Here is a 19,804-nt window from a genome sequence, read left to right as displayed (position 1 = left end):
TAATGTCCAATTTCATTTTTCCCCAATGTCTTCATTCCATTTTATGACAGATTTCTTACCAGAACAATATAAAATATGCATTACATTCTCAAATATAACAAGCTTTAATAATGGTTTTAAATAAGAGCAAATGTGTTTAAATCACTTCATGAAGCCACCATGCGTAAAGAGCAAAGACGGGGGAAGCATTCATTTAACTGCTCGGGTTAGTTCTTCATGGGTAAACCAGGTAAATCATAATGTATCTTTTATTAGTAATGAGAATTCCACTGGTTCTAAAGACTCTTCTTTCTTGGTCTCTTTAAAATGTATTGTTTGTTGTCCTCAATGTTAGGGACAGTATGGAAAAACTGGGTTGAAGCATACAGGCAGGAGATGGAAGGAAGAAAACCTGGTGGTAGAGAACTTCTAAGTACTTCACAGTGTTAAGTGTGACTTGATAACCACTGTATGTTCCTATTTTATTTACGGTTGGCTGTGGAGATGATCTTATACAACTCAGTCTTACTATATGGGCCTAAATTGGTAGGCTTCTGAGGTAGTATCTGCAGGTGGAAATGGTTATTACTTAGCAAAATCCCCCCCCCACACACACACACACGCGCACATATTATATACACACAAATATATAATTGTTTGGTTACACAAAATAAATGTGAAAGCAAACTGAAAACAACCAATAGGAAAAAGGCTCTCAATTCTGAAAGTGGATAAGTGATTTTTAAATTTCATTTTATATTTTACTTTTCACAATAAACTTGTGCATTTTCTCAGGATTTATTGCCCAAAATTACTTATCTTTTTCATGACACATCTACTTTTTATTTATCTCAGTTTATTTATATAATAAATACTTCTTTTAATGCGCTTTTATTTCTACAAAGATGCCACCTAGTGGCTTTATGAAATCAAGCATCTCAAAGTATTTCCCATTGTTACAAATAAATAAGTTAGAGAAAATATTAGAATTTAGAAAACCTGAAAATTATGCCTTTGGATTAAATTTGGACCATACCTCTATGAGCTTGTTAAAGAGACTATATAAATACAGATCCATAGTCCCTTTTCTGAAACTTTAAGGGACAGATATGTTTAAATTAATTCAGATTTTTTTAAAGGTGATATGGGCATATACTGTATATTCTGTAACACTGTCAGTACATCTGGGGAAGTAATCCAGAATCAAATACATTAAGAATTCTGTGCAAAAATATATTCATATTCACACATTAAAGTGAGATAAAGATCACAAATAGCTTTATGTCAATTCAGGTCAGATTTTACTAAAAATGAGTTATGAAAAAGTTTGGTTTTATCCAGGTATAGAAAAGAGAATGATGTGAAATATTCTGTCATACAATAGTGTGAGTATGAGAGGCATTTAGATTAATAGTATGAGTATGAGAGCCATTTAGAAATGCCTAAAATGGTCATCTGAAAAAGACATATTTGAAGATCACGAGAAATTCCAAAAAAGAATCTCTGCAGTGCTTTTCATTTATAGTCATAAACAGAAAGAGGTTAATTCATCATAAATTCCATCTAAGCACACTACAAAAACTTAGCTACTAATATAAACCGAAAGATCACTTTGAAAACTCGCTGTTAGAGCCGTCCGGGTGGCTGAGTGGGTTAAAGCCTCTGCCTTTGGCTCAGGTCATGATCCCAGAGTCCTGGGATCTGGCCCCACATCTGGCTCTCTGCTTGGCACGGAGCCTGCTTCCACCTCTCTGCCTACTTTTGATTTCTGTCAAATAAATCAAATCTAAAAAAAAATCTAATTTTATTTTAGACTTTATTTATTCTTTTGGCAGACAGAGATCACAAACTCCTTATTAGCAATGCGTGGCAAGGTAAATTTGAGTGTTATAGCACATTCAAAAATTTGTCTTGTGTGTGTGTGTGTGTGTGTGACTGGTATGTTCCCTTTCCCCTGCCCTATGGTTATGGAAGCATGAGTTGAAATGGCACCATCCTCAGCCCAGATCCCTTATGTAACTCTTTTGAGAACTGTCAACCCTCATTAGCCATGCACTATGAAAAAGAAACAAACTTCTGTTAAGACATTAGGATTTAGGGGTAACCTATTTGAATTCACTGTTTTTCTCACTATTTTCTTTCACTAAGTAGAGTTTTGGTTTATTCCCTCTCTAAATACTGAGTTTCAAATAAATTTCTCCAGTCCCTATCATAAATTCAAATCATGTATCACATTCCCACTTTGATTTCTTGTGAATTATATTAAAAATAAACATCTTCAGGGGTGCTTGGGTGGTGCAGTCAGTTAAGCATCTGCCTTCGGCTCAGGTCATGATCTTAGGGTCCTGTGATCAAGCCCTGCATCAGGCTTCCTGCTCAGCGGAGTCTCCTTCTGCCTCTACCCTTCACCCCCACTTGTGCTCTCTCTCTCTACTCTCTCTCAAAATCTTTTTAAAAAAGAAAATAAACTTCTTCATCCCCCTGTAAGCCAAACTTTTATGTTCTCATTTACCGCTTTCGCAAATCATTAGTGTTACTATTATTATAGCATAGGCTATCATCCCATTAAGTACTGAGTTCTAAAGGAAATTCTACCCTCAGATGGAAAATACTCATAGTATGTTACTCGATTTGCTGCTTTACCCTAGACACCAGAACACACTCAGACAAATGGTTTCTCTAACTCCTATTTGTTTATATAACCATAGAGCCTGGGAGGAAAAAGAAAAAGTGAGTATTAGCCAAGATATGGGTATTTTCCCATAAAGAACATTGTTGATTTCCTCCCTTTGACAGAGAAAACATTTAGGTGCAGGATATGTCTTCCAGCGATTGAGGCCTGATGTAGGTAACAGGGAAATCGCAACTCTCAAACAGTCTGCTCTGCCTTTGGAGCACATGTGAAGCAAGGTCCTTTAAGACCTGAAAATCTTGGCTTTGGAAAACAGTGAAACTGATCTCTTAGACTTCATGGAAGAGTTCCTGGATATACAGAAGAACATAAACTATCTGGAACACCATCCTGAAAGCAGAAGGAATTCCAACAGGAATCTGTTTCAAAAACCTGCTAAAGCATCAGGTGAAGACTTAACTTCTGAAGGCAACACAGCAACCCTCCCATTGTACGAGGTCCCAAAGTCAGCTATGAAAGACTGATCTTACTTTTATCTAGTATGCTAATCCTCACTGCCATGCTTGAAAATAAATCCGCTTTCCATTATAATAGCAGCAAAAAGCTCAATTAGCTTCACTTCTTTAACTGCACTTTAAGATTAGAAAAGGGAATGATGATGGTAAGCTCCTTTTCTTCCATCCCCCAATTCTGAGAAGCTGGGGTGTGGGGAGGAAGTAGAAAAATGGAGAATGACAGGACACACGAAACCTGAGGCCTGGTGGCTCCCAATGGCTGCCACTGCTGACATCACAGCCTTTCTACTCAGATAAGACCACTTCTGTAACTTCTGGTGTGGAAATGATGGCACCCCCCAACGCTGAGCCTTACTTACTCCAGTGGGTGCCACATACCATTAGCCCATGATAGTCATAGTTTATACCTGTTACCTTTATGACATTATTACTACTTCTTTGATCTCTCAAAATCATTACAGGTTGAACAAAAAATTATGTATCACCCTAGATACAAATTATTTCTATCCCAAAGGAAAGAATGGGATAAATTTGAATATTCTGCACTCAGTTCACAGATAGAAGAAAGGGAATGTCAACTTTGCTGCCACTTTCTTGTTTGCAAAGCTCAAACTGATTAGCTTCTTTTCCTTTTGAAGTGTCTGTTGTGTGATTAATCTGAATGAAACCTAAAAAGCCTAGGAGGAATTGAAATGGGCCATTCTGAAAATTACTCAAATTAGTCTAGAAGCCACTCAGCAACACTGAGTATCTTTAAATGGAAGAATCACTTGTAAAGAGATCAGGAAAGCCTAATCTGGACGTTATAGAGCAACCAGAAAATTTTTTGAAGGAGTAAAAACTATCAGATGTAAGGTGTATGGGCAGTTGGAATGGCAGTTAATAAATGTAGAAACATGCCCCACACAAAAATGCCTTTTAAATACCTATCCCATTTATATTATCAACCTATAATCCATATGAAGATTTTTCTACAAAATGAAATCCAGTTTACTATCTTTGCTCCTATTTGTTCTTTATAGTCATTTTGACAAAACAAATCATGAAAGCAAGAAATAGGTTATTTTAGTACAGTCCCTATGGTATAGGCAGGAGTGACAGCAATGCAAGAATATTCATAAAAATAATATAATGGTTAGGAACATGAGTTCTGTAGCAAGACTCCCAGATTCAAAATTTAGCTCCACATCTTACTAGCTAGCTACAGGACCTCGGTTCATTATTACACCACTTATTCACCTGTTTTTCCAAGGTGCCTGTGTTGCCTATAGTGGCCTATGATTCCAGAACAGTACTCACACTGAATTTTGGTTTCCTTATCTGGAGAAATGGAGATAATTTACATGATCACTCTTTTAGGAGTTGTAGTGCAGATTTAAGAGTGAAATTAGTCAAGTACTTAGACCGGTACCTGGCAAACATTAACAAATATTAGTTATTATTATTATATTATTACTATACTACTACTGTTCTACCACTAGCATTTCTAATGCAAACATCAATATGGTTCCCTTTTTATTAGCTACAGGAACTCGGTTTGTAAAATACATGATGCCCAAGAATCGTGGGAGGTGAGACTAGAAAGTCTGAGAGAGACATCAAGCCATCTTTGTGTTCATGTGCTCAAAGGACCTAAAAAACAAGTGGTTGATTAGGAAATCAGCTTAAATTATCTATACAGATATGCTTTAAGATCATGTATTTTTTTTACATCTATAAGTATGTATTATATTTAAAGCAAGTATTTAGGAATGAAAAGGAAGTTATAAATCATAAGTTCTACTTTTTTTTTTTACAAAGGAAGAAATAGGTCAATCTGAGAGGTTGACAACTTGCCTCCACTTGAGCTCTTGATGGCACTGGAACCATGGGATGAGAACCCCTGGACCTCTGACTCCCTCTAAAGCTTTTCCACTTTCCCCGCAGAAGCCTTCTCTTGCATTCTGACTGCTGAAAAGTAATTCAATCCACCTCAATTAATGCTTATTTACCATTCAATTTACAGCTCTGTAAGGGAAGAAATATATCAGAAAAAAAAAATTTTCTCATTCTGAAAATTCTGAATGATTCTGCTTTGCCACAAGGGATAGCAAAAGACACAAAAACATATGTGTACAAACACACACAAAAGTACTATCTTTGAAGCTAAAAAATACCAAATTTAAGTACTGAGGACATGTGAAAAATAATTTATGCCAACTGTTTCTTTCCTTGCCTGAATTAGCATTTATCTTAGGTTTGATACTCAACTGCACTCATATTGGAAACTTAGTGAAAACTACCTCGTGATTCCACTTTGAAGTTACAACCTATGTATGACTAAGATGTTCTGAATATAAACCTATCTGTATGTCAGATAAACTTTAGAAACTCTTGATATCTCTCCTTTTACATATACTCAATCTTTATCCTGTAAGCTTTGGTTAATCAAGAAAACTAAAGGCTAAGAAACAGAAAGCCAACTTCTTTAAATAACACAAATGGAAAAGCTTTTCCAACGACCACTGTATGAAATTTTTTTCTTTCAAGAAAGACATTTTTCTTTTAAATACCAAATCAATTTCCTCAACTGTACAACTATAATTTGATGGCTTTTACTCTTACTACTTCACTTTAGTGACCTATAAATTTGTCTAAACAATAATAATAACTATCTTTCCTGGTTTTTTTGTTTTTTCAGGATAAAAATCATTAAATGATCTGTTGAAGACACCACTATAAATACTTAACATTTTTGTTATGGCTTCTGTGCTGAAAATCTACAGGAATTTTTCCAATTAACTTTCAAATCTTTCTACAACCTTTCCGTAAAAAAAAGGCAAAAAACAAATAACAAAAAAATCTTTGAGATAATTTAAATGAATGCTTTACATATCAAAAATGGATTCACAAGAACCTATTACCATAGTCATCAATTTTAAGAAGTGTCCTAAATATGTTCCATATTAGTTTTCTTGATTATAAGATGTCAATAATATAGAAACATTTTTAATATAACAGAACATTTAATTACATCCATTTCCCATCAACACACCAATCATTTAATGATGATTATATTGGCCATTTCCATTGGTTGGCAGGAGGCTCTTCCACTAAAGGCTCCCATGGTTTCCACTGTAACATTTTTCTTGCCAGACTTAGTTCATTTTCAGCCTGTTAATAAAAGTTTTTTAAAAAATTATTTGATTACACTAATAGATATTTATCATAGCTAATGATTGAAATACAGTTATTAAAACCATTTTCATGTTACTACCTAATAAGCTATTCTACCATCAAATGTTGAACACTATTAATAAAATTATCTTAATTCTCATAGCTACATAATTATGAGCAAGAAAGGATGGCTTTTGATATTTTCTATATGATTAAAATTTGCTATTAGAGTGTTCAAAAATTTACTTTGTGAATTTTCAATCTTAATTGTCTGTTTCATCATTAGACTATAAATTCTTTGAGAATGAGAAGAATATCTCTTATCTATGTCAATGGCTTTCAAGCTTTATTTTATCATGGCCCACAGTAAAACACAACAAATTCTACTAAAGGATCCATTATATGCACATAAAACTATCATTACCTTTACTAGCTAGGATACATTATTTTCTATTATTTTTTTAAAATGCTAGTCATAACCCATCTAACTGACTTCCTGACCCATAATCACTTGACCCACAGTTTGTAAAACAATGATCTATGGAGTGTAGAATATCATAGATGCACAAAATTTACTGATTGAATTAATTTCATTAGTCAGATTATGTTACATTTAACTTTTTCCCTTCAAAAAAATTTATAACTATTTAACAAATATTTTAGGTTCTTTTTATTTCACATTTTTATACAACAAAAAGACCTATGACAAGTCCTGCTAACTTAGAAGAACACTGTTAAACACTTGTCAGGATGTCAGAAAAGGAATTCAAATACAGAGTAAGTGTCAAATTCCATCACAGACTGTAATTTTTTAAGAAAGGCAATGCCTCATTTATGCCAGTGGGGCAAAACCGCCAATCTATGTTTAGCATCAAGTCTAAAATGTATACAAACAATGAGTTAAAAAGCAGATTAATAGCAGTCTGAGGATAGAGGGATTTACTAATACTAAAATGAGAAAATAGTATAAATACTAATTAAAAATATCTCTAACGATGGCTATTTCCCTGACAGCCCTTTGGCCTGGGCCTGTTGACCATTCATGCTTTCTTTAAGCCCCAAAGGCATCGTGTAGTGTGGGGAGGGTACCTAACCCTATAGCATCATGAGGTCAACCCCATTTCAGGTAGCTGGACTCAGCTGCATGAGACCGCTATTGCCCATTCCTGCTCTCTTCCTTACTTCTAACACAGTATCGTTTCCTTCTTCTATCATCTCTCTAAAAATGGGCTGTCAAAAATAGTAGCTACTGGGGCACCTGGGTGGCTCAGTGGGTTAGGCCTCTGCCTTCAGCTCAGGTGATGATCTCAGGGTCCTGGGATCAAGCCCCGAATCTGGCTCTCTTCTCAGCAGGGAGCCTGCTTCCCCCACTCTCTCTGCCTGCCTCTCCGCCTACTTGTGATCTCGCTCTCTGTCAAATAAATAAATAAGATCTTAAAAAAAAAAATGGTAGCTACTACCTACATGTGACTACTGACTAGGCATCTGAAATGCAGCCAGTTCAAACTCAGACATGCTCCAAGTATAAAATACAAAAAAGATTTTAAAGACTTAGTATAAAAAAGAATATAAAATATAACAATATTTTTATATTGGTTATAGGTTTCAATTAATGTTTTAAATATTTTAGGTTAAGTAAAACATTACTAAAATTCAACCTTAACACTGCCTATGGAATTGTGGAGATGGCACAGCTGACTTAAAAATAGCTATTGCACCCTGAAACTATAACTGCATAATAAATTTATGTGTAAGTTAAACTAATCATGATCAAAGTGAGATGTGACAAAAAAGAAAGGAAGAGGAAAAGGACAATTGTAAGTTAGGCAGTAAATTGCCATATGGTACAACAGCTGGTGAATGAATAGAAGGCCAAGAAAATAGGCCTTTGAATGACTAAAATAGTCTACATTCATAAAAGGCTGTATGAATGCCCTATTCCTCTTTTAACAGAGCCATCTAACAATTCTTTTGAATTTGTATATCATGTCTGTTGGTGATATACCTCCCTAATGACCAATACTTGCCCACTATATCCTTTTATTTGTCCTTTAATAAAACTGAAGAAATGGTTTTATTTTCTTTAAATTAAAAAAAAAAATTAAATGAAACAGAATTGAGTGTCAGATGGCGCCTAAGAGTAGACGTCTAAACCTATAATACTGTGGCAGGGAGGTGGGTGGTGAAGTGGTGGGGCAAAGCAGGGAATGTGATTTGACCAAATAAAAATTTAAAATATCTTTACATATGAGAGAAAATATTCAGTTGAAGTCAAAAGGCAAAGAAGAGACTGAAAAAATGTACAGATAATATAGCAAAAGTTTAAGGTTAATATCTCTTTTATTTTAAAAAACATTCAAAGAAATATAGAAGATAAATGTTAATAAATAAATAAAATCTTTTTTTTTTAAGATTTTATTTATTTATTTGACACACAGAGAGAGAAACCGCAAGTAGTCAGAAAGGCAGGTAGAGAGAGAGGGGGAAGCACACGCTCTGATGAGCAGAGAGCCCAATGCGGGACTCGATCCCAGGACCCTGCGTTCATGAACTGAGCCACCCACGCACCCTAAATAAATAAAATATTAAGAAAAAACAAACGACAGAGTAAATACATGAATGATGTAATATATAAAACACAAAATACAAGAACATATTTTAAGCTTAACCTTATTAATAATTGGGGGAAAAAATGCACAACTTTAAAAAAGGCACAGGGGGCGCCTGGGTGGCTCAGTGGGTTCAAGCCTCTGCTTTCGGCTCAGGTCATGATCCCAGGGTCCTGGGATCAAGCCCCACATTGGTCTCTCTGCTCAGCAGGGAGCCTGCTTCCTCCCCTCTCTCTGCCTTCCTCTCTGCCTGCTTGTGATCTCTGTCAAATAAATAAATAAAATCTTTTAAAAAAAAAAAAAGGCACAGATGTGTTAATCAAAGTAAAAAATAAAAATACATTTTCATTTTATGATTTGTGATTCAAAAAACCTGTATTTCTCTATATTAAAAATATATGAAGCCTTTAAAACACAAAAGTATGTATCTAAAAAGATAAAATTATTCAAATAATAGTAATATTGTGTTACTACTTTGAACTAAAGGCTAAGAGAGTAAATTTAAGGTGTATCCAACTCCAAATCTCCAACAGAAGCCTCATAAATTCAAACTATAATTACTGATAAATATTTAATTGATTTATACATGACAGAACTATTTCCTATATGCAATTATTCTTATATTTGAGTGTTGATTAAATAAAGAAATTTAGGTTTTTTTTTTTTTTCTGGAAAGTCAGTTTTGTGTCTCTAAGTATTGTGCCTCTGACCATTTAAAGCCAAACAGCTATTCAACTTTTTATTTACCTGAAGAATAACCTCTTCTAGTTGGCCACACTGAAGTTGGTCTTCTAATTTCTTAACATCTGGTTCCTACAATTTAAGGGAAAAAAAGAAAAAAAGATTTAAACAAAGAAGCACAATATCTAAATGTTGCAATATCCTAATTAAAAGACCCAAATATAAAATAGCACTTATTATAGCAAACATAATTAATTTTTATTTTATTAAGCCCTTACTAATGTTTGCCAAATATCTGGTGGAAACCCATTTCATTTACTATTTTATTGTTTTTCTGTCTTAATATTAACTTGCTTATCAAGAGTAAGAAATATGATGTCCACCTCAGTCTTTCTAAAATACAGATTTTAGGGCACCTGGGTGACTCAGTTGTTAAGCATCTGCCTTTGGCTCAGGTCATGGTCCCAGGGTCCTGGGACTAAGCCCCACATCAGGCTCCCTGCTCAGCAAGAAGCCTGCTTCTCCCTCTCCCACATATCCTGCTTGTGTTCTCTCTCTCACTGTGTCTCTCTGTCAAATAAATAAATAAGTAAAATCTTTTAAAAATAAATAAATAAAATACAGATTTTAAAATACTACTTTATTTTCTTAGTATTTCCTGTATTTCCTCTGAGAGCATTAGTATTCAAAATAAATGCTACTCTACAACCCAGAATTCCACTCTTAGGTATATACCAAACAGAAAAGTATAATACATTAACCAAATGGCACGTTCAAGAATGTTCACAGCGGGACAAATTATAACCCCAAACTAGAAATAATTCAAATAATCATATATAGAATTAATTAATATAGTATTTAGATATAACCGAATACTACCTAACGAGAATACATGAACTACAGCTAGATGCAAGAACATGGATGATTCTCTCAAACATAATAGTAAATGAACGAAATCACACAGAGAAAAGCACAGACTTAGATTCCATTTATAGAAAGTAAAAAACCCGGTGACATGAACCTATGGTGTTAGAGGTCAGAAGAGTAGTTATCTTTAGGAGGGCACTAACTTGGAGGGTAAAAAGAGAGGGTTTGGGCATTCTGAAAATGTCCTCTGATTTGGTATTAACATGGGTGTGATTACTTTGTGAAAATTCATCAAGCTCTACACTTACGATTTCTGCATATTTCTTTTGTACATTATTCTTCAATAAAATAGAAAGAAATAGAAAAGAAATGCTTATAATTAAAATAGAAAATTAAAATAAAATTAAAATTAAAATAGAAAAGAAATGCTAATATGTTACCTAGAAAATACAATGACATGTATTTATTGCTAGTAAACTGAGCTTTGTGAGATCCAGAAGCCATGTTCTATACATTCTTACACATATGTAAGGTGTAAAAAGGATGGTCTTTTGACCCACAAAAGGAATGAAAAGAGAAAAAAAAACAAAAGATATTTTCTACAGGAACTGGCACGTTCCTGCTTCAGGGCATCTGCTGGCTAACCAGGGATATGTGCATGGCTTGTTCCTTCACTTCCATCCAAGTTTTAGCTCATGTATCACCTTCTTAGTGAGGACCACTCTTGATAGTAACTTATACTGTGGTAGGTTAAATAATGCCCCTCAAAATGTCTATGACCTAATCCCTAAAACCTATTAATGTTACCTTGTGGGGCAAATACTTTGCAAATGTAATTAAGAATCCTGAGACAGAGATTATCCTAAATTATCCAAGTAGGCCCTAAATACAATTACAGAAATCCTTTAAAGACAGAGGCAGAGTGAAATGATGCACAGAGAAGAGAAAGTAATGTGACCACAGAGGCAGAGATTAGAATGACAAACCAAAAATGCTGAAAGCCACCAGAGCTGCAAGTGTCAAGGAACAGGTTCTACCCTAGAACCTCTAAAAGGAACGCAGTCTTGTCAATACCCTGATTTGGGCCCTTGGTACTAATTTTAGGATTTTTGGCTTCTGGAAATGTAAAAGAATAAATTTCTATTGTTTTAAGCCGCCAAGTTTATTAGGATAGGCAGAGGAAACAAATATATATCGTAACATCCCTCATCACCTATATACACATCATTCTCCTTTCATTTTCCTTCACTGCATTTAACTACTTTCTAACATGCTATTTAATGTACTTCTTTATTAACTTACTTACTTCTTTGCCTGCCACCATTAATGTGTAATCTCCAAGAAGGCAGGGATTTTTATCTACTTTGTTCCTGGTCATATAGGCACTGGCTTCCATCCCTACAAACTTACATGGCATATAAAAGGCATTCAATGTTTCTTGAATAAATGAAAATAGAAAAGAAGGTGGAGGAAAGCAGATGAACATGTTTGAGAAAGACTGGTTAACTCAGAATTAACTGAGCTTTAAAGCCGAACTCCAAAAGCAAAACAGGAAAGGTGGTCACTGTTAAGAGACCCAGGAGAGTGAAGAAAAGAAGGCAAAGAAGGTTCAGTATTTCCAACTCAAGAGAATCCTGTGCTAGGAAAACAATTCAAAATTTGTCTTACTGAAGGTAAGTTAATAATATGACTTCTATTTAACAGTGACAGAACGTCCTTAAACTTAATAAGCTACCATGTACTGATCACCATGTGCTTGCAACTGTGTTAAACATTGTACATAATTACCTCATTCAGTCCTAACAGTAAGTATTTAAGTAGGTATTATACTCGAATTTTAGATGAGGAAACTGAGAAAAAGAAATGGACAATATGCCAATAGTCACTCAGCAAATACATATTAGAGCTGAGATGAAAATTTTGGACAGGCCACAAACCAATACTTTTCACCAATATTCTACCTCCCTAGTATAATCTGAAAAAATATTTACTTTTATTTCCATTTCAGGCTTAGTAAATAGATATTTTATAATCATAACAATATTTACTGAAGACTTCATATAGGACTCTATTGAGGGTTAAAAATCTGTAATAATTTTACCAAAAACAGGAATGAGGATACAACTATTATACGGTGCTTGGGATTATTAAAACTATTTGTATGAAGCCTTTTGGATAGACAAAAATTTCTATAGGATCTTATATAAGCACCAGGCACTATGCTCAATTCTTGGGACACAAAGAGGAATGCAAGCATCAATCATAAGTAGCTTATGGACTAGTAGAGAAGTCATAAATAAAATACAGTGTGACAGGTACAATGTAAGAAAAGCAAGGAAGTTGTTAATCTCTACTTAGGAAGATAAGAAAAGGCTTTACATAGTTAGTAACGGATCTTGAGGCCTTGAATAAGCCAGAAAGACAAGGTAAGGGTATTCCAGGAAGAAGAAAATACAAAGAAACACAATAATAAAATTACATGTAAATCACGAAATTATCAGCTGTTTGGTATTGCTGAAGTTTAGGGTATGAAATTGGAAATGACAAGGTAAGATTCAGAAGATAACCCAGAGTCAGACATTGGAGCACCTTCCATACCACTCTAAGGACTTTAACATGTAAGTCAGTGGTTCCCAAACCTGGCTGTACATCAAAGAAAGGCTTGGAGATAAAAGCAGTTAGGAGAGTTTCATACAACTAACTCAGCAAAAATTCTTAAATTCTGCATCTGAGAAACACTAACCAAGAAACCACAGGAAGAACCTGGATCAGATTTATAGACTGGAAAAAAAAAAAAAAATCATTCTATTGGCAGTGTGGGGCATATAATGAATTATGATGGAACTACACATGGACTGGTAAGTTAAACAGCAATTAAAAGAGCCCAAGTCAGAGAAAACTATTTTAACTAGTAAGTGAAAGTAATGACAGTAAACTCTTCTTTGGTGGACACTGGATAAGAGAGAAAAGAAAAAGAGGGCAAAAATAAAGGAAGATATAAAGATAAGAATTTTCTTTTTAAGAAAATACATTTTGAGGCTATCTGAAAGTTAATTAAATCTGTGGATAAAAGGGAAATAGAGAAAAACGATTAAAGTGGGATAAGGTTATGGAGAAGGAAAGCAGAGAAAGACTCAAAGAGCTTTACCTCATGAAAAGAGAAAGGGAAATTTCTTACTCTGTGATGGCAAAAAAAAAATGCGAAGCCCGTTTTACCTTAAGGAAAACATGAAATCAAAAGAAATGTTGAACTTCCCCTTATAGACTTTAATCTGTAAGCCACTTTCAGAATTGCCAAGCTAAGAATAAAAGTTCTAAATCAAACTGTTTTGCTGCATACCTAGGGAAAAATAATTATTCTCTTTGGACTACAGAGCATGGTAACATAATAATAAGAAAAATGTATTAGGACCACTTATTACTTACATGTAAATTACTTTTAGAGTTTGAACACTTCTGGAAAATTACAAAAGTCCATGAAATAATTGCTAGTGTGAAAATTTAATAATTGAGAAATTTAATTGTACAATAGTGCAATATAGTTTGGTATAAAAGAACTAGTAGCAGTCTATGGTGTGTCTGGCTAGGGCCTTTGATTTAAAACCTATAAAATGGGCGCCTGGGTGGCTCAGTGGGTTAAGCCACTGCCTTCAGCTCAGGTCATGATCTCAGGGTCCTGGGATCGAGTCCAGCATCGGGCTCTCTGCTCAGCAGGGAGCCTGCTTCCTCTTCTCTCTCTCTGCCTGCCTCTCTGCCTACTTGTGATCTCTCTCTGTCAAATAAATAAATAAAATCTTAAAAAAAAAAAATAAAACCTATAAAATGCTTCTATTAGTCTGCTAGGGCTGCCAACAAAATACCACAGACTCTATGGCAACAGAAATTTATCTTCTCACAGTTCTGGAGACTGTTAGCCCAAGATCAAGGTGCAAGAAGGTCAGTTTCTAATGAAAGCTTTCTTTCTGGCTTGCAGATAGTTACTTTTTCATTGAGTCCTCACATGGCTGTCTCTGATTATAAGGACACTAATTCTACTGAATCAGGGCTCCAATCTTAGGACCCCATTAACCTTAATTACTTCTACAGATGTTCCACCCACACTGGAGAGGGGTTAGGTCTTCAGCATATGAATGGGGGGGAGGGGACAGAGTCAGTTCATAACAATGTTTGATACAATTTTTGGTAATTAAGAGACTGACTTGGTCCTCTCTGCAACAAAGCACTTTTTAAAACAGTTATTTTTGAGAATTTTTTTTTAAACACAACAGACAGTTTTTGTTTTGCTTTCATTCTTCTCTACACTGAAACTAGAGAAAAGAGGTAAGGATTATTATATCTATAGATAAGTCAATAATCAACAAAGGACTTGATCAGGAAGAGAGGTAAAAAGAACAATGTGAATTTAGAGAAGAGACCTAATGTGGTTATTTCACTATGGTATTTAACAGTGGCTTGCACATGGAATGCATTTAGTAAAAAGGAATTTGCTGAATGAAGGGACAAAGGATGGAAGGAAAGCAAAGAATAGAAAAGAGCAAAGTACATTCCATATGTGGAATATGCAAAAAAATAAACAACTGAACTTTTTTGTTAATACTGCATTGAAACCATATATCCAAGAAAACAAAATCAAGTCAGCTACTTACCGCTTTAACCATACTCAGCTTCTCATTTGTAATCTGTTCTGTGTACTTCCTATATGCTGCATTTTTAGGAATTTGCTCAAGAACATCAAGAATCTTTGTGTACAATATTCTTAGCCTCTGAAAAGACAAATCATATACATTTCCAGTTTAAAATATCATCTTAAGATTCAACAGAATACTTCAGAAAGTCTCACAAATTACAAAAAGGCAAAACAAAACAAAAACCCCTCACATCTGTTTTTTAAAAAGCATTTAACTCTTCCTTGTTGCAATTTCTTCATGTCTATGCACTATCTATCACCTTTATAACTGAGGAAAAATGTGAGTACAGTTGATTTGTGGACAATGCTGGGGTTGGGGGCCAGTCCCTGGCATGGTTGAAAATCCACGTATAACTTATGACTCTGCCAAAACTTAACTAGTAGGCTACGGTTGACTAGAAGCCTCACCAATAACACAAACAGTTGGTTAACATATATTTTATATGTTGTATGCATCATATATTATATTCTTACAATAAAGTAAGTTAGAGAAAAGAAAATGTTATTAATAAAGTCTTAAGGAGGGGCACCTGGGTGGCTCAGTGGGTTGAGCCTCTGCCTTCAGCTCAGGTCATGATCTCAGGGTCCTGGGATGGAGCCCCCCATTGGGCTCTCTGCTCAGCGGGGAGCCTGTTTCCCACCCCCCACCCTACCGCCCCCTCCTCTGCCTACTTGTGATCTCTCTCTCTGTCAAATAAATAAATAAAATCTTTAAAAAAAGAAAGAGAAAGTCTTAAGGAAAATACACTTACAGCACTGTACTGTATTTATTGAAAAAAAATGTGCATATAAGTAGACCCAAGCAGTTCAAACCTGTGCTATTCAAGGGTTAAATGTAGAAATACGGATACTTTTCACATTGCATGAACAACAGAAGTTGTATATAAGCCAAAGGTATGATACTAAGTAAAAATAAAACTGCATTCTAACTTATTACTAATGATCTAATCTGAAAATCAACTCATTTACTAAATCATCATTTCTCAAATTGAGATTCTAAGCACTACAAAATCAGATTTTTTTTTCAATTTTTCTTATCTGAATTTCTGCATAAGTAAAACAAACAACAATCATCAGGATGATCAAATTTAACTAAATGTAGTCCTAATACTTCAGCTTATGATAACTGAGTTGGTATCATGTGAATGAAGGTTTCACCACAGGCTTAACAGGAAAGTAACAAGAGAACTGAATCACTGTACAGCCTGTATTGAAGCACACTGAACTTCAAGTTCACACACAGCAGTCTGGATAAAGTCACATGTAAGAAGCTGTGATAGCAGATGCTAATTCACAAATGTTCACAAGTAGTAAGTATAATCATAAATACACATACATGATAAAGAATTTTTTATTATTTCTTTGTATTTAATTTGAAATGTTTTAGTTTAATTGTATAAAATCCACAGGTGCTAATACCTAGTTTCATTCATATATATTCACAATATACATTATGAATAAACAAATAAACCTTCAGGGCTTCTAAGAATTGCTTTTCTTAAAAAGTAATCTGCATATTTAGACATTATTTAGACATTTGATACAACATTCCATAAGAGAGTATTTTTTAACTATACTAATGTAGAAATTATCAGAGAACATATAATCTGAATTATGCATGGGTTTTCAGCCTCATTTCTTCTTAATTTTAGCAAAGGATATGGCAATTGAGAGGTCAAGTTAACAGACTTGGGTTCTAAAATGGAGATGTTAATAATATCTGCTTCATAGGTTGTTGTATAGCTTAAAACAGTATCTGGCACCCATTAACATTCAATAAATGTTAGCATTACTGTTCTATTGGAGGGAGTCACTTCAGCAGGTATCAGAGTAAAGTTCAAAAAAAAGAAGTGTCTGAGATAGACCTGGAGGAATGATAGGACTTGGACACTTAAAGATATAGGAAAAGACAACCTTACACATGGAATACACACATAGGACTGAATGGCAAAAATAAAAGGAATATAAAGTAATTAGTATATAGTTCTAGTTTCCTTTGACTTTGCTGCCCAATAGTCACTGGCCAAATATGGTTATCAAACACTTGAAATGTGGTTAGAACTAAAAAGTGCTATAAACACAAATACACAGTGGATTTTGAAGATCTAATATTAAAAAAGAGTATAATATATTAATTTTTATATTGACTATATACTGGAATGGACATTTTATTAAAATAAATAAAACATTAACATGTTTTAAATATATTAAATAAAATTACTAGTTTTTACCTTTTTCTGTATTAAAAAAAGTGAGTCCTAGAAAATTTAAAATTACAAACAGAGTTTATATTTATAACCCACATTATATTTTTATTGGACAGCATGTGGCTAGAATATAGAACCGTGAGTTCCGTTTTAGACAATAATGAGTCATTATGAACTCTTAAGAACTACACAACATTCGCTTAACAAACCTTATCTTTACTGAGCACATACCATGTGCTCATCCTAGTTCTAGCAGTGAATAAAATAATAAAAAATCCCTGCCTTCATGAAAACCTACCTTCTAATAGAGAAAGTCAATGAGCAAGATAAATTACTCGAATTCGGAATGCTAAATAGTGGTCTGGAGGGCCTTTATTAGGACTTCTCTACTGCAAGTGAAATCAAAAGCCAGTGGAGGGTTCCGCTGAGAGACATGACCAGACTCATATGTGTCAAGCTGACTCTAGCTTGGTTGAAAAAGACTAAAGTGAAGCCGTGACAAAGAAGGAAAGGCAGTTAGGAAGCAAATGCTTCAGCTTGATGATGGTAGCTGAGAACATTGTAGCAGCAGAGGAGATGGTGAGAAGTACTCAAAATCTGGATATATGTTAAAAGTAGAAACCTAGAGGATGTAATTAAGTCCTAACTGTGGGGTGTGAGCAAGAGAGAGAAATTAAACATGGTTTCAAGGTTTCTGACCTGAGTGAGTACAAGAATGGAAATGCCATTCATTGAAGTAAGCAAGCCTGAAAGAAGAGCAGATTTTACACAGAAGAACAGGAACCCAATTTTGGACATTTAAGTTTGGGTTGCCTGACATTCAAGTGGAGATATCCACTAAGCAATTAAATAGAGAAGACTCTCATAAGGAGAGGTCCCTGCTTGGTACAGAAATCCAACAGTTATCAGTGTATAAATGGTATTTAAAACCACTAGATTGGGTCCAGACAAGGAGACAAATATAAGCAGAAGAAAGTTCCAAGAACTAAGTCTTAGCACTCCAAAATTTGTAAGTGGGGATATGAGAAATAACCAGAATAGGAGGAGGAGAAGAAAGTAAAGTGGGGGGGGGGGGGATAACCAAAAAAGCAGGAGACTGAGGTGTCCCCAAGCCCCAAATGCTTGATGGGAGACAGCGCCAAACGTGGCAAGTGCTGTTAATGGGTCAATTAAGATGAGAAACGTGAGGTGACCGTTGGATTTAGCAGCACGGAAATCATGGTGATCTTGAAAAGGGCAGTTGTAGCCAAATCTGAGTGAAGTGACTCAAAGGGAAGTGAGAGACAATGGAGACAGTTAAGTATAGATAACTCTTTCCAATCACCTGTAAAGGGGAGGAGAGAAATGGTGTGATTACTCAAGGCAGGTCAGGGATAGCGGGAGGAGGTTTTTGAAGTGTTTTAGATGGAAGCCTTGCCACTAGAAGGGAAAACTGATGACACAGGGGTTAGTTGCCAGAGCGATATATTCCGTAAGCCAGAGTGTGCTGGAATCTGAGGCACCTAAGGCAGAAAATGTGAAGCGGGGGTTAAGGTGGAAAATGGAGCTACAGGGACGGGAGGGCCCTCCAACAAGTACAGGCGAAGCCACCAGACGGCTACGGAGAAACTGGCAAGGGAAGTGGCTGAAGAACGAGGTCGGGGGGGCACGCACGACACCAACACACGGCACCGATCAACGAAGTGGGCACTGCTCGGTCTCAAGACAGCTCTCGGGCTGAGCTGTAATTTCAGGCTTGAATGTCCACATCCCCCTGGTCTTTCCAACAAGGCCACAGCGCTCTGGTCGTCCTCGCGCTGTCAGGAATGCAGCAGCACGTACCTCGTGCGGACTCTCACAGACAGCCAATCCCACAAGGCCGGTGGTCTGTTCGGAAACAAAACACGAGTCACGCTGCAGACAATTCCGCGCAAAACCACCAGTCCCCCGGCTAAAACCGGCCGAACCCTGCGATCGGTCTCTCAGAGCCACTAGTTTGGGGCGCAGCTACGAAATCCGTCATCTCTGAGGACACAGCTGAAGGAGTCCCCCCCAAACCCCGGCAAGCCCGCGCCAGTTCCGGCCATCACCCGCGGGATGAGAGGCTTTCGGGCTGACTCTACCCCCACGACCGAAAGTCCAACAGTGACCTCCAGTCACCTTACCTTCTTCAGCAAACCCGCCATGACAGCGCCGACAGGACGGGGACGCGCAGCCCTCTGGGAACCTCGCTCAGACCCGCTCAATCCACCACCGAGGCCGCCACACCGTCACCTTGGAAACAGACTCGGTCAGCCTCGCTCGGGATTTCCACCGGGGCAAAGGCTGTACCCCGCCCGTTTCTACGCGGAAAATGGACGCATGCGCAATGAGTACACGAGCGTCTAAAGGAGGCGCTGGAGGAAGCTGGTGTGTGTTAGCTGGGTTGTGTCTCGGCTCCTGCCCTTAACTGCCTTTGACGGCTTGCCCAAAGGCAGAGGGGAAATATTCCA

The 19,804-nt window shown here is 36.1% G+C and overlaps 1 protein-coding gene across 3 annotated transcripts; it reads right to left on the bottom strand.

Moving 5' to 3' along the window:
* Positions 1–610: 610 nt before the first annotated feature.
* NDUFA5 (NADH:ubiquinone oxidoreductase subunit A5) lies at positions 611–19,603 on the bottom strand. 3 transcript variants are annotated; one of them, XM_059396485.1, is made up of 6 exons: positions 19,478–19,603; positions 19,155–19,199; positions 15,086–15,202; positions 9,639–9,704; positions 6,161–6,279; positions 611–5,076 (listed from the first exon to the last, which is right to left on the bottom strand). In XM_059396485.1, exons 1-5 carry the CDS (start codon positions 19,496–19,498, stop codon positions 6,178–6,180), a joined length of 351 nt encoding a protein of 116 aa, XP_059252468.1. In that variant the 5' UTR covers positions 19,499–19,603; the 3' UTR covers positions 611–5,076; positions 6,161–6,177. The 3 variants fall into 3 exon arrangements, with proteins under 3 accessions (XP_059252468.1, XP_059252469.1, XP_059252467.1); XM_059396486.1 differs by having other exon boundaries at positions 611–5,073; XM_059396484.1 differs by lacking the exon at positions 611–5,076 and having other exon boundaries at positions 5,977–6,279; positions 19,478–19,602.
* Positions 19,604–19,804: the final 201 nt, after the last annotated feature.

This window comes from Mustela nigripes, chromosome 4, assembly GCF_022355385.1.
Source record: "Mustela nigripes isolate SB6536 chromosome 4, MUSNIG.SB6536, whole genome shotgun sequence".
NCBI classification, from domain to species: domain Eukaryota; kingdom Metazoa; phylum Chordata; class Mammalia; order Carnivora; family Mustelidae; genus Mustela; species Mustela nigripes.
The sequence above is the reverse complement of the archived record's forward strand: the minus strand, read 5'-3'. Positions and strand labels throughout refer to the sequence as shown.

What these genes read in the sequence shown, in the direction of transcription:
- NDUFA5 (XM_059396485.1), bottom strand. Translation starts at nt 19,498, where the DNA reads ATGGCGGGTTTGCTGAAGAAG. An exon ending in AGCTGAGTATGGTTAAAGCG is followed by an intron (nt 9,705 to 15,085) that starts GTAAGTAGCTGA and finishes CTTAAATTGTAG; the next exon opens with GAACCAGATGTTAAGAAATT. An exon ending in TAGAAGAGGTTATTCTTCAG is followed by an intron (nt 6,280 to 9,638) that starts GTAAATAAAAAG and finishes TTTTATTAACAG; the next exon opens with GCTGAAAATGAACTAAGTCT.